Genomic DNA, 15,368 nt, shown 5'->3' with positions numbered 1-15,368 from the left:
AAGGACCAGGATGCCTCAGGCAACGCATGAGCAGGCCGGAGGTGAAACAAAACACGAGAAAGCGTATGGAACAAGGCGGATGTGATGTCCAACCTGAACGCAAGCCGGAGCGGCTCCGCCAGTGCCGCACGAAACGAGGCGACAGTAAGAAGCATCAAATAACAGTCCTGAAAACCCAAGAAAGGACAAGACAACCCGATGCGAATGAGAAGACAACCTACGAAGAGCAAGAAAATGGCGAATAGAAACACCAGGAACATCATGCTGTCGTGGAGACAAAGCTCGCAGGTGGGAACACCATCAATGAAGCCACCTGATCACCATGTAGATGGTGATACTCCTGCGTCAAAATTCCAGACGCGAAAAGCCGAGGATAAGGCTGGACCAGTCCGACTTGCTGAAAGAGGCGGAGCCGCGGGAAAATGCCCCGGGTTTGGACACCTATCAAGCAGCGTCTGAAAATAAAGCTGGGCCGGCCACCAAGGGGCCACGAGGACTACTCTCCTAGGGAATGGCCTCCAACCGAGCCAGAACCTGAAGCAACAGCTGGACTGGGAGAAGTGGAACAGGTACTCCCACCTCGACCAGTTTTGCCAAAAGGCTTTCCACCGTGAACGCCTCGCAGGCAGGTAAGGGCGCCAAATAGAATGGTAGATGCCGAGACCACCCCAACATAAAGATGTCCATAACCAGGAGTCCATACGTCCAGCAGAGCCAACGAACGAGTCGGCGACAACCGGCCAACCCGCGAACATAGGAATGAACCGAGACATGCTGTCCGCCAGGACGCAGGACACAGCCCAGAAATGAACCGCACGGCTAGCCAACCCCCGAGAATCCATCAAACGAGTCACTCGAAGGGACCCACCTCAAAGGTCAAAGACCTAAGAGAAACCTCGTGGTTCCGGCAATGAACCACCGGAGAAAAGTCCGAATGGAGCTGGATGGTAGAGCACCGAGTGACCCGAACCCTCCGAAGAGCAAACCAGACAGCCACGAACTCCCGACCCGTGCTGTGAGCCCTACGGACAGACAGACCCCACCATCCCCGGCCGACCTGGTGAGCAATGATCACAAAGCCCCAGCCGAGAGATGACCTGTCCATGAACACATTGAACGAAGGCTCGGGGAGGTGCCAAGGCACGGAACCCTGAAAACCCCAAAGAGGAAGCTGGTGACACAGCACCAACACAAGATCACCGGTGGACGAACCCAATGATTGCAAGAGAGGCGGAAGCGAAGTCCCTGAAGGAACCAGACACTGAAGCCAAACCCGACCCTGCGGGGCAGAACAGCACGTCCAAGTTCAGACTACCGCACAACCACTCGAGCAACTGCCGAGCGACCTGGGATCCCCTCATAATCAGCCAAAGGCGGGACCACAGCCGCAGCACGCTTTTGGAGGGAAAGACAAGGAGTGACTCAAGAGCCCTAAACAAGACCCAGCCAGAAAGAATCCGGGACAGAAACAGATGGAACGGCCTCCAGGTCACCAGGAAATCGAACCCGGCGATCTGGAAAGAACCACACCCCTGGCGAGCAGACAAGCGGACCGACTGGGAGCCCACACCAGCCAGTCATCGAAGTAGCCCAGACACCGAATCCCGAGCAGACTCAGATAGGGCACCATGATCCGGTAAAGATGCATAAATACACCAAGTGCCAATTACAAACTAGGGAAGGCAACAAAAGCGGCAAGCCTGAAGCCCCACCACCAACTGTGCAAGTCCTGGAACCCTGGAGAGGAACGTGCCAAGAAGTGACCCAGAGGTCCAGGGCCACCATCCAGACACCCGGCCCCAACAGAAGCCGGACCGGAGACAACACTCCTCTGAAGAGGGCAAAGAATCCAGGGCGCAGACTGAACAAGTCCAGAAGAACCCCAGATCTGCAAGGCCTGTGTCTGCATAGAGCAGACGGGAACCCCGAATGAATGAGGTGGATCGGCCATGTCCAAACGCACCCACCAAGTTGACATGACAAAGCACAGGGAAAGAAGCCCACCCCGCCAGCCTCGAACCCCCCCAAAGGGGGAGAAGCCGGAAGACAACCAAAGACGCCCACTAACTGCGGGATCATGTGAGAGCCAACCGAGCAAGCTGCTCCCCCAGCGCCCCATCAACAGCGAAGGGAACGGAGCCCCTTCCGAAAGAAAAAGTATACTGTATATGTTTAAATACACACACACAAGGTGTATTACACATGTGCATACACGGTTGGAACGTGTATGCACGTGTAGGAAAAAACGGTTGGAACAAGTTAGGGGAGAAGGTGGTGGAGGCCAAGACCGTCAGTAGTTGCAAAGCGTTATATGACAAAGAGTGCTGGGAAGACGGGACACCACGAGCGTAGTTCTCATCCTGTAACTACACTTAGGTAATTACACACACTTGTACACATGTGCATACACACACAAGTGTACACATGTACATGTATATATGTGTACACATATACATGAAAAGAAAAGAAAATTAAATAAAGAAAAGAAAAATACAAGACGCCGACCAGTGGGCAGAGAGCACCACGCCGGCCAGGCGAAGAAGGCACCAAGAAAGCAAAAAACTGCATCAAAAGACCCACCTCGACAACAAAACCCAAGGCCCAGGCACAACCACAACAAGTGCTAAGACCCAAAAAGATCAACCTGCAAGCCAGGAAGACCCCGGAACACTAGAAGGCAGAACCGGGTCACACACGAGGAAACAAAGCCCCGAGAACCCACTAAGGAGGGGGGGGGCCAAGAGAAAGAAACCTCCAGAACGAAACCAAAGAACCCAAAGGAACCCAGAATCGAACCCGGGGAAGCCCAAACTACCACATTTGTCGGCGGAAATACACCACAGAAAGGCAAAGCACAGCCCTCAAACAGACCCCCAAGGGAAATGGCCAAAACTGACCGAAAGCCGAGGGACAAGGTGTGGGAGCAAGCATAAACAGACAGGGACACTTAGTCCAAACCCTAGGGCCCAGACCCAAAACAGACAGAAAACTGAAAACTGGTGACCGGTGTAAAAACCAACACCCAAGCATTCCCAGAAGATGGGCAGAAAACTCCAGAAAAGCAAAGAAACCCTGAAAGAGGTGAAAAATTCACCCAAGACGCTAGCTCGCACACCCAGGCACATGTAAACAAACTGTAACGTTGCGCTGGTGGCCACGCCAGGAAACCGGCAGAAGAAAATGGCCACAAGAAACAGGAGGCTGTGACCGACGCAATTGATACAAAAACACGCCAGCAAATGTGGGAAGCAAGCAGACTTGATGGATGAAAAACTGCCCAGAAGCAGAAAATCCAGGCAGGGGCAAACAGCCCCAGAACTGCTAGCAGGCATCCCCCACAGCCCCGGGAACCCGCAGCAGAGCCGTCCTCCACGCCCTCTGCCCTTTAAGAAAAGGAAGAGTCCAGGGGAAAAGGCAGCAAGAAAGGGCCACTGCTAAGACCCAGAAGCCTTGGCAGGAGGAACAGGCTCAAAAACCTCTGTCCCCAACCCGAACGAGACAGCCCTCGAAACCGCACGAGTCTCAGTCCCATCTAAATCCCGCCCCGACCCCAAAACCCTCAGACGGTCAGGAGCCGGGAACAGGGAGGGAAAAGGGCAAACAGCCCCTAACTAAACGGGGCGGCCCCGGGGCATCCGAGTGGGAAACCAACCTAGCTCTTTGCAGCAGCCTAAACCAAGTTTGCAACGTGGATGCTGCCTGTACTCTGAACAGTAATAACATCAGGAGAATACTGGAGAACAAGCAGAGAATAACTCGCAAGACTCCGGGTCAAGGTGTTAGTGACCCAACAGGCAGCATGACAGAGTTAAATGAGGCAACTGTCACCCGGAGACAATGGCACAGCAACCAACGAACCCGCACAAGACGGGTTGGAACCCGAAAGACACATTCAATGATCCACCGAGCCCCGACAGGGTTTTCTAGGGCCCGTAGGGGTAACAACTACGGGAAGTCCGGGCAAGGTGTTGCTAACCAGTTAAACACCCAAAACTAACAAGGGGGTAGAGGACAACACTGAAAACCCCTGCGACGTGTTCAATCACGGGGGCCTAGCAGAGGGCCACCAAACACTATTAGTGGAACTATAGCCATTAGGTAGACCCCCACCAGGCAAATGAAAATAAAAATAAAAGAAAAACCCTGCAAAAGTACACGGTCCCCAGAGACAACATGAACTGGTCGCCGCTTAGGTGGTAGGTCGCGCAACACCTTGACGCCCTAACCAGCACGATATCAGGTCATTCCCAGGGCCAAACAAGGGCCCCAAGCCCCAGCTGGCCCCAAGGGCGAGGCAAATGTTGAGCTGCAAGAACCTCTGAGGGAATGGTTCCTGAACGCCCCAGGGAAGATAACCCTGTCACGCAGGGGGGCAGTACTCACAGGGCGCTTAAGGAAGGAAGCCCCTAAGCGCATGCAGCCCAGGTACTGATGAGGATCACCTGGCAACCGCACAACACAACACACAGCAGTGAATGCCACAAAAGGCAAACACCGCCTAGGAAACTGAGGCCAGAGAAGCGTCTGTCCCGGTTGACATTAGCTTACTAACTGATGCTAGGCAGCCAGTGCGGTGAGGTCCGGGCCCCCCTCCCCCTCTCGGTGTGGGGAAGGCTGCGCGGACGATCAGCGCAGCAGTAAAGTGTAATGTTTGCTTGTTTCCTTAGGATTTTAGGGAGTTTCTACCTCTGTTCAGTTTTTGTTAGTTTCGTACCATGTGGGGTTTTGTTTTGTTATGCCTTCCTTTCTGGGTGCCTAACCCCGGTTGATGGCAGATAAGGAAAAACCCCAACCAAGGGGGGGGGGTTCCAGGGGCCCATTGCTCCCTGAAACCTCTCTGAAGGGTCCAGGTTCTGGCTCATGGTCCCTGGAAGGTCTGAACTCCATAGCTAATGTCCCGGTCTAATATAACATACATTAGTCCAATAAGCTCCAGGGAGCCGTAAGGGCTCCCCACAGATTTGAAAAAGTCATAATGGAGCAGGCTACCTGACTAACACTGAACAACTTTTGACATTTTTCCTTTTTTTAAATTTGTTAAACAAAAAATTATATATCATTTTTAATTTTTCATAGAAAATGGAGCAGCCTACCTGACATACACTGAAAGAACCTTTTTCTATAAAAAAAAATATAAAAAATTAACAAATTTGAAAAAAAAATGTCAATGGTTTGTTCAGTGTATGTCAGATAGGCTGCTTATTTAAAAAATTGAATGTCATATTGATTTTTTTCGGTGGTGGAACAGATTAATTTTATTTCCATTACAGTATTTTAAATGGGGAAATTTGTTTCGAAAGACGGGCGTTTCACGTGGCGAGCTTGGTGCAGGAACAGATTAAATTCGTTAATCGAGGCTGCACTGTATAACTTTTTTTTTGCAAAATTTTAACCAAAGATGAGAAGACAGTCAAAACTAAGGTGCCATAACAAAGCGGTATATGTGGCATTGCCAAATCAGAAAATGCAAAGTATTATAAAAATTGGTTTGATTTACTGATGAAAACATAGAATCTTTCTCTTTAAAGGATTGTAAAGCCTTGGACCCCAATGATCAGTACATGGAAGATCAAGATGAAAACAGACCACCTCCAGGACTGGTCCAGCAACAGGAGCATCGACAGATCACAGGCATCCTTCAACCTTCAGCAAACATTCCTATCCTACCCCTAGATCAGTGTCCACAGGAAGATATGGAAATAAACAAAAAAGATTCAAAGTGTGGATTTAGTGGAGCCAACGGAGTCTCTGATGTAAGTACAGTATTGGATTATTTTTGAAGGAAAATTATATATTAGATTATCGCGGAGAGATTTCTTCAGCAGGGTTTTCTCCCTGAAAAGTAGTATGGTGTTTAGTTTTGTTGTTGTTTTATACAATACATGTGTATAATTGCTACTGTTACTAGAAATCTTAATGCTGTACTTGCTGAACACACGTTTCATATGACAACTTCATAGTGCACATACAAGAAAAATTCTTTGACACTATAGCTGGCCCAGCAGGTAACCCGCCGCTCACCGCAAAGTAGGCTGATCATTGCTGGTGAGCAAACAGTCACACCAGTGTTTATGCTCTTTTTCAGCTTTCTCACCTCAATTTTCATACTATGTTTTTAAATTTGGTAACAGACTGTTCGTAATAAAATGCTGTAAAGGTATATTTGCATATACGAACATGCCTCATTTTTCTATACTTTTGACGAACACTCAATAAATTTTCCCTTCTACGTGTTTTTCACTGTTTTCGTCATGGATCGGCTCTGTTCTTTATCACTATCCATCTTGAAGTCAATTTGCAGTGTTTATAAAGCCGGTAGCAACAAATACCCGAGATAAAATAACAAACGAAGGAAACTTTTCGACTCGTCGGGAGGCCGCTGCTGTCACGAGCAAGGTCACAAGAACTGTGAGCCTCCAGCGTAGGTGGGTGCCCACAAGGCAGGGTGGGAATGCCATGTGGGGTATACATAGAATGGGAAGACCTTGGCACATATTTTAAAATAGGTCCCATATTATTGGGACAATATATTGAATTTTTACAAATTTTAAAATTAATGACGCCGTGCATAATCACGAACTCTGCGTGCTTGGGTTTTATGCTGCAGTTTGCATCATTGGGCAGCAAAAGTGTTAAATTAATATATTGTCAAAAAATGCATTCCAAGATCATAGAAACTTTAGAAAAAAATTATATAGCTATCTTTGGCTATGGTGGAGAGGGGAATCTTCCAATGACTGTTTCTCTGTACATTCCCTCACACAAGGATCTTAGCAGATACAGTACAGTATATAGAAAAAAGCAAACAGTTGCAATCTACAAAAGTAGTAACCAAGAAGACCCTTTCAATTATTGACCTGTATCATTGACTAGTGTGGTAATCAAAACACTTGAAAATAATTAAAACCAAATGGGTAGAACGCCTGAAGAGAAATTATTTAATACAGATGGTATGGTTTTCGAATAGGAAGATCCTGTGTGGGGGACATAAAGAAAAGGCTTTCGACAGAGTCCCACAGGTTACTATGGAAAGTGGAATGTACTGGAGGAGTGACAGGGTGGGGCTTCTAACATGGATGAAAATAATGTTCATTGTCTACATAAACTATCTACCAGAAGGAGTGTAGAATTATATAAACATGTTTGTTGATGATGCTAAGATACCACAGTAAATAAAAAGCAAGATTGTTATGCCCTTCAAGAAGATCTGGACAGAATGTGTGTATGGAGCAGCACTTGGCAAATGGAATTCAATGTGAATAAATGGCACGTTATGTTATGTGGAATAGGAGAAAATAGGCCACACACAACTTACAAATTATGTGAAAAGACTTTAAAGAACTCTGATAAAGAATGAAATCTAGGGGGTGGTTCTGGATAGAAAACTGTCTTTTGGACACAAAGAATATTGTGCAAGAAGCCTATGCTATGCTTTCCAATTTCAGCATTTGTTTTAAATACATGGAAGGTGAAATATCAAAGAAATTGTTCACAATCTTTGTGAGACCTAAGTTGGAATATGCAGTGGCTGTATGGGTGCCCATATCTTGAGGACATAAACAAACTGGAAAAAGTCCAAAGACACGAAACTAAATATCTTCCAAAACTGATAGACAAGATACAAGGAGAAGTTACAAGGATTAAATATGGCAAGGTTAGAGGAAAAAGATATATTATTACTTCTTAGCTGGTGTCTATCTTATGTAGGTTCCTGGGATCAATGGTCCGGTCTCTGACCAGGCCTCCCAGTTGGTCGTCTAGTCAGTTCGGTTGTTGGAGGTGGCTGCTCGCAGCTTGTCATATGAATCACAGCCTGGTTGACCAGGTATTCATTGGAGGTACTACGAACAAAATTAAGAAAAACTTGAAACCTGGCACTTCAAAAACAAAGGGTCCTAGATTTAAGCTAACTTAACAAAAGTGCTGAGAAAGACATTAGAAAATTCATTTTTCCAGAGTGGTAAATGGTTGGAACACGTTAAATGAGAAGGTGGTGGAGGCCAAAACTGTCAGTAGTTTCAAAGCGTTATATGACCAGGAGTACTGGGAAGACAGGACACCCTAAGCATAGCTCTCATCCTGTAACTACTCTTAGGTAATTACTGTGCACACACAAACCTCCATAACCCTTAGAGACCTCCCCCATCCCCTGCTCTTGCTGCTCCCCTCAGCACATGCTCTCCCTGTTTCCCCAACCCCACAAGACCCTCCTGGCCCGGACCCTCCCAGCCTTCACATCTCAGATCCTTCCACTTCTGGACAGACTGGATAAAAGATAGTTAGCTTAAAACTAATGTACCCAAACATAGATGGAATTACAAATAAAGCAAGAGAATTTAGTGACAGAGCACAGGAGGAAAACTTGGATGTAATAACACTCGCTGAAACAAAGTTGTCAGGTATAACAAATGCAGTGGTTCCCAAGACTACACTAGTCATACCGTTGGAAGCCAGAAGAGTTAAGTGAGACATGATTACTGCATACAAAATTCTCAGGGAAATCAACAGGGTATATACAGACAGACTATTTAACACGTGTATGATACTCAAACAAGGGGACATGTGACATCTATGAAAAAAAGAAGTAAGTTCAGGTTTCCTTTCAGAATAACAAAAAATAATAATAAAATATAATTATTTTCTTACAGAACGATGATATTGAAGGCATTGTTCCCCTGGATGGTTTAAGCATGGCAGATTTCACCATGAAAATACCAAACAATGAAGATGCTTTTGCGAAGATGGCAAATGTAGCCTCAACTCCCAGCCCTTGGACACTTGTTAAGGTTCCACAAGCCACAGTCATTGGAGAAGATTTTACAATGGCTGTCATGAAAGCATTCAAGTGAGTTGAAAGCGTGTTTGCTTTTTCTCACTCATTGTTATCACAATCCTTTGTTTTCAGCTGTCTTTGTTCTGTCTTCTTTCTTGGCTTTTCCTCGATAGGCATCCGATGTCTAATACTGTCGTTTCTTATAGTGCTGCATTTGGCAGAGCTGCTACTTGTTGCACGTTCAGAGTGGACCTTACTTCTGACTCCTTTCTCAAACTTTCTCGTGGTTTGTTTCACCTCCAGCCTTCTCATGCACTGCCTGAGCCTACCTGGTCTTTGGACTTGGTTCTTTCTTTTCTTTTCTTCACATTGGTTTACTGTGACCCCTCTGGTTCGGGATTATTTTTGGAAGGCTTTGTTTATTATTTCCTTTGCTTCCCGTTGTCGCGTCCTGCTCCTCTTTTCTGACGAAGAATGAGATAGCAGGCATCCTGAGGGGTTCTTTGGTTGTGGAGGCTTGGTTGCATCAGCCAGGGGTGCCTCATATGCTTTGTCCAGTGGCAGCTTTACGCCACTGCACCTAAGCATTGTGCGTAAGCACAATGTCTGGTGTTCAAGCCACCGGTTCCATTTCAGTGGACTTGTGGGTTGATCCGGTTTCTTTGGTTCTCTTTTTCCAGAGCTCGTATTTCTCAGGTTGTCTGCAGTGACATTAAAGCTAGGTAGCCTGCAGTCTACACTCGTACTCATGATGTTAGCAAGTATGCTGCCTTGTCAGCAGTTTTTTGTAATATGTCTTAGGCAGATGTTCGGGCAGGGGGTGTAATTACCTAAGTGTAGTTACAGGATGAGAGCTACGCTCGTGGTGTCCCGTCTTCCCAGCACTCTTTGTCATATAACGCTTTGAAACTACTGACGGTCTTGGCCTCCACCACCTTCTCACTTAACTTGTTCCAACCGTCTACCACTCTATTTGCGAAGGTGAATTTTCTTATATTTCTTCGGCATCTGTGTTTAGCTAGTTTAAATCTATGACCTCTTGTTCTTGAAGTGCCAGGTCTCAGGAAATCTTCCCTGTCGATTTTATCAATTCCTGTTACTATTTTGTATGTAGTGATCATATCACCTCTTTCTTCTGTCTTCTAGTTTTGGCATGTTTAATGCTTCTAACCTCTCCTCGTAGCTCTTACCCTTCAGTTCTGGGAGCCACTTAGTAGCTTGTCTTTGCACCTTTTCCAGTTTGTTGATGTGCTTCTTAAGATATGGGCACCACACAACAGCTGCATATTCTAGCTTTGGCCTAACAAAAGTCATGAACAATTTCTTTAGTATATCGCCATCCATGTATTTAAATGCAATTCTGAAGTTAGAAAGCATAGCATAGGCTCCTTGCACAATATTCTTTATGTGGTCCTCAGGTGATAGTTTTCTATCTAGAACCACCCCTAGATCTCTTTCTTTATCAGAATTCTTTAAAGATTTCTCACATAATATATAGGTTGTGTGGGGTCTATGTTCTCCTATTCCACATTCCATAACATGACATGGGTGTAGGAGGTCCTCTGTGATCTTGGCCACTAGGTATCTTGTGAACGATCCTGGTCCTCTGTGGCCATGTGTTGCATTGAGGTGCCTGTCACCACCTTAAAACTTGAAGTAGAGTTGATACCAGTATTGCTCTCGCCTCTCTGGTAGGTTTCCCATTATTGTCATGCTCTGCGGATAGGGAGCAAACAGGGTTTCCTACAGAAAATCATGATGAATATAATGAAGTGTCAGTTTCTGGGTGAGCCCCGGAGTCATAGATTTAAACTAGCTAAACACAGATGCCGAAGAAATATAAGAAAATTCACCTTCGCAAATGGATTCACCTTCGGCGCAGTAGACGGTTGGAACAAGTTAAGTGAGAAGGTGGTGGAGGCCAAGACCGTCAGTAGTTTCAAAGCGTTATATGACAAAGGGTGCTGGGAAGACGGGACACCACGAGCGTAGCTCTCATCCTGTAACTACACTTAGGTAATTACACACACACCACACACACAAAAGGGTGGAGATGGAGTTTACTAGCAGGGGGGGGGAGAGCAGTTTTGTTAAGTTGTTTCTTTTTATTATTGGGAGCTCTTTTGTCATTTTGGATGCTTTGGTTGTGTTTTTAAACAAGGCAGTGGTTTGTTTTGATTTGCTTATTTTTCTTGGTGCCTTCCCTGGTGATGGCAAAGATGATATCCTTTAAGGTGGCGTTATAATTGTTTGGCCGAAAAAATTCGGCCAAACACGAAAAATTTATAAAAATACTACAACGTTCTGGCAACACCGTGGTGCAAACCGTTTAATGTTATGATAATAAATAACGTAATTAGAGCAAATTTTCCAGCCGCAATTGCCCGAAATCTGGTCCTCGTGGCTCGGGTGCGCCGTAGGGTGATGCGTCATACGTTGTAAGCGTCTAGTATTTCGCAATAGAGTAGAGAATATCTTGTTATGCATATACAAATTATAAACACACTCGCTGGCAACTGTCTTCTGTGAGAGGGAGGGGCTATAATCCGATTACTGGCTTAGTCACCCTCTCAGTGTCTGTGCCGGCGGTCGTATGCCTGACGCGCTCGCACAGATCGTATTTTCTTGCATATACTGCACAATGGATATAGTATCGGACAAGAAGAAAGCTCTAAAGGCAAGAGCTCTACGCGTTAGCCAAGTAAAGAAGGAGCGTAAAGCCACACTGAGGCAAAACAAGAGTTCCCTTGAGTGAAGAGAGAGGGCAGCCTCCCGCCCCCACAACACACTACCTCGCCTCACACCCAGGCACCCACACCTCCTGTGGCACCTGCCACACCTCTGTGGCACCTGCCACACCTCCTGCTGCACCTGCCACACCACCTGCGGCACCTGCCACACCACCTGCGGCACCTGCCACTCAAGATCTTAGACCTGCAACTCAAGACGTTCTCCCTCTTGATGTTGCAAGATGTTGCATATTTCAGACCAATTATATTAGGTTAGTATGTATTATGTTTTATATCTTGATACTATATCATAAATAATTGTAAATATAAAGCTGCTGTCTTTTTTTTTATTTTTTTTTATTTTTTTTTTTTATTTTTTTTTTTTAATAATTTTTTTTTTTTTTTTTTATCAGGCGATCTTCATGGAACTTACACACCTTACTGAAGGAATGCCAATCTACAAGGGTGGTAATTTTGATTGAAATTGGTAGTTCATCAACCTCAGCCAAAGGTGGCTGAACTTTGACCTTCATTTTTTACAGGTAACTAATTTGCAACTATATGGTTGAATAACTTTTTTATTTATTATTCAATTTACATGGAACTTGCACATTATATGTAGAGTCTGTGCCTCTAAAAACTCAAGTTATATATTTCCCCTAAGATCATTTATTGATTTTATATATATTTATAAACATCATTTTGTTGCATAATTTTTTGGGTGAACTTTGAAAATTTGTATTATTGCACTAAATAGGTTTGGGATAATAATGCCACTAGACAACCTTTATTATATAGTATTGTGATAGCTGAGTATCATAGAAATAATATCAGTTGATATTTGTATTTGTTATATCAACTTTAAAACATGTAAAAAAATGGTTAAAAAAAGTTTTTTTTTTTTTTCTCCCTCTCTATTTAGGCTGCGATGCTGAAACTTGGACCACTTGCAGCCCTCTTCACGTGTAACACGTCAATAAATTTTCATTGCACTAGAACAACTTTTATGAACCCTAACTATCGCCCCCTTAAATGTAAAGAGATCATATGTCATTGCTCTCTGCACCTCTCTGAGGAGGGGCGGGGAAGGTTTTGGCTCATGGTCTCTGGTAGGCAAAAAGAACTCTGCAACTGGTGAAGCTTGGTAGTATGACACGTAACCACTGCACTGCGCAGAGCACCATAAGGCATCTGATTGGGATGCGCAGTACATCATAAGATGCTGTTAGGTATAGGGGATGGTGCAAAACGCCCATGGGTACACAGGATCCGCAGCCTGTGCCTCAGGACTCCAGTAAACAGAATCAATCTTACAAAAAGAATCGGCAGCATCCATACTGGTTGTGAGAGCTTCAGTACTGAGACAGCGACCAAGACTGGCGCATGCATCTAGGGTCCACAGCACCACTTAATAATGATGAATAAAATAGGTAACTGCAATTATTTGGTGTTGATAGTGTCATAGATGATCTATATGTATTCTGTGGTGTGCTCTGGGATCCTCATTTTGTAAAAGCACACCTTTGTAATGTGTGTGTGTGTATAAATATAATTAAAGTTAGTCTTAAAATCATTCAACAGTGATATAGATAAGTTTATATATATATATATATATAATATATATATATATATATATATATATATATATATATATATATATATATATATATATATATATATATATATATATATATATATATATATATATATATATATATATATATATATATATGTCGTACCTAGTAGCCAGAACTCACTTCTCAGCCTACTATGCAAGGCTAAATTTGCCTAATAAGCCAAGTTTTCATGAATTAATGTTTTTTCGACTACCTAACCTACCTAACCTAACCTAACCTAACTTTTTCGGCTACCTAACCTAACCTAACCTATAAAGATAGGTTAGGTTAGGTTAGGTAGGGTTGGTTAGGTTCGGTCATATATCTACGTTAATTTTGACTCCAATAACAAAAAATTGACCTCATACATAATGAAATGGGTAACTTTATCATTTCATAAGAAAAAAAATTAGAGAAAATATATTAATTCAGTAAAACTTGGCTTATTAGGCAAATCGGGCCTTGCATAGTAGGCTGAGAAGTGCGTTCTGGCTACTAGGTACGACATATATATATATATTATATATAATCATTTATGTACAGTATTGTTTAAACCCCTGGGCAGCATTTGTGATTATAGCCTGCAACACTGCCAGGTGCAAGGCTTTTTTTTTTTTTTTAAAGGTCCCAAAACATCTAAGGGTTTCAGAGTTGGGGCAGGGCTTAGTTGGTCTTGAGACTCGGACAGCCTCGGGGATGCCCCTTCTGGTGTGGTAATAGAGGCATTCGAGTGTCCTCTCCCGGCCGAAGCCTCTGGGGTCTGACCAGTGGGCCTCATTCTATCCGGCTTCTATGGCTGCGCCGGCCTTGTCTAGTGGGGTCGGTGCCTGGGGGAAGGACTCACTTTGGGTTCTGTGGAAGAGGACCCTGGGGCTGGGGAGGGGCTGACTTGTGGGCCTTGGGCCCCGCTGGACCCCACCTGGGTTTTTCTACCCTCTGAGCGAGGCTTACTGTTACAAGGAGTGGTCCCCCCCCCCCCCCTTCCCTCTGCGTCCGAGTTGGATTTGGTTTCTGCCCCTCCCCTGGTTCTGTTCCATTTTTTCGGAGGTTTTCGGCTTATCGCATCCAACCTGCTGCGGTGCAGGCGGCCCTTGCAGCAAATCTCCTGCGTGACCCGGATTATGCCTCGGCTTTCAGATTTGGCACTTTGTTCCCTTTCTGGCTCCGTTTCGAGGTTCCGGAGTCGTCCTAGCTGGCATACTGTCCTGTCTTTGCCTTGGAAGCTTGGCACGCCTTCTGCCGTTCCCGCACGCTTTAGTGGCGGGAGGCTTCAACGGTGCTTCAGGTTTTCCTGGGAGCGACCTTGAGCACCTCAATGAGTGCTTGTTTGCTCCTGCCGTTTCCCGGGATGTTGCTGTCGTTCAGCTCCATGTGCAGGTTCCCCTCCTTTTGGCGGCGCAGGTGGCGGAGGACTTGTGTGCTCGGGGCCTTTTGGTTGCGGCCTTGCATGTCCTGGAGCTGTCTTCTGACTGGCTCACGGAGGCTGTGGGGGCGCTTTGGGCTGTTCCTGGGTCTGGCGTCTTGGCCTCGGCGGCTCACTCATCGGCTGCCTTGCTGAAGCTTTTCGCACCGATCTTGTGGGAGTCGGTGACTCTGTTTTATGCCTCCCGGCTCGTGTGTCGGCAGTCGGTGCTTGCCTCCTCTATGGAATCCGCTTGGGGCCTTGACTCTCAGGATGTCTTACCCTTTTTGCCCTCTCTTGTTTGAGGCTTCAGCTGTTGTGCAGTTTATTCAGTCTGCTTCGGCTTCATGCCGTCCTATGTCGGACTTGCTGGTTCTCCGGAGGTCCCGTGCTGGGCTTTCCCGGAAGGGTTGTACCAGGGCTCAGGGTTCCTCTCGTTGTGGTAGGCCACAGGTGTCCAGTTCGGGTTCGGCTCCTCCTTCGGACCCGCCTTCGTCTGGTCTGCGCCGTGTTCGCTCTGTGTGAGGTTCTGGGTCTCGTAAGGTGCGCCGGCCCTTTCGCCCCATTGACGGGGCGATGGGGAAGGCTTGCGCTGTTCGCTCATGCCTGGTCTCACGATTTGTAGGCGTTTCAGGTCGTTTCGCACGGCCTCCAGTGGCGTTGGGTGGCCCCTCCCCCTGCGGGGGGGGGTTCGGGGCTGGCAGGGCAGGCTACTTTCCCTGCGCGCTGTCAGGTCATCTTGGAGTGGGTTCGCTTGGGCGTGGTCGAAACGGCGATGTCCCTCAGATGGATTTCCCGTCTGCTTCCAGTCCTGAAACAGAACTGCGTGGACCTGCGGTTCATTCTGC

The 15,368-nt window shown here is 46.0% G+C and overlaps 1 protein-coding gene across 1 annotated transcript in view; it reads left to right on the top strand.

Annotated features, from left to right (window-relative positions):
* The window catches only part of LOC123774339 (Bub1-related kinase), a 139,097-nt gene that overhangs the window by 73,036 nt on the left and 50,693 nt on the right, over positions 1-15,368 (top strand). The window contains 2 exon segments of the mRNA XM_069322183.1: positions 5,529-5,753; positions 8,649-8,845. Coding sequence (XP_069178284.1) covers positions 5,529-5,753; positions 8,649-8,845 — 422 coding nt within the window.

Source organism: Procambarus clarkii, chromosome 1 (assembly GCF_040958095.1).
Source record: "Procambarus clarkii isolate CNS0578487 chromosome 1, FALCON_Pclarkii_2.0, whole genome shotgun sequence".
In the NCBI taxonomy this organism is placed as follows: Eukaryota; Metazoa; Arthropoda; class Malacostraca; order Decapoda; family Cambaridae; genus Procambarus; species Procambarus clarkii.
Note: the sequence above shows the minus strand (reverse complement) of the source record. Positions and strands in the feature narration are given on the sequence as shown.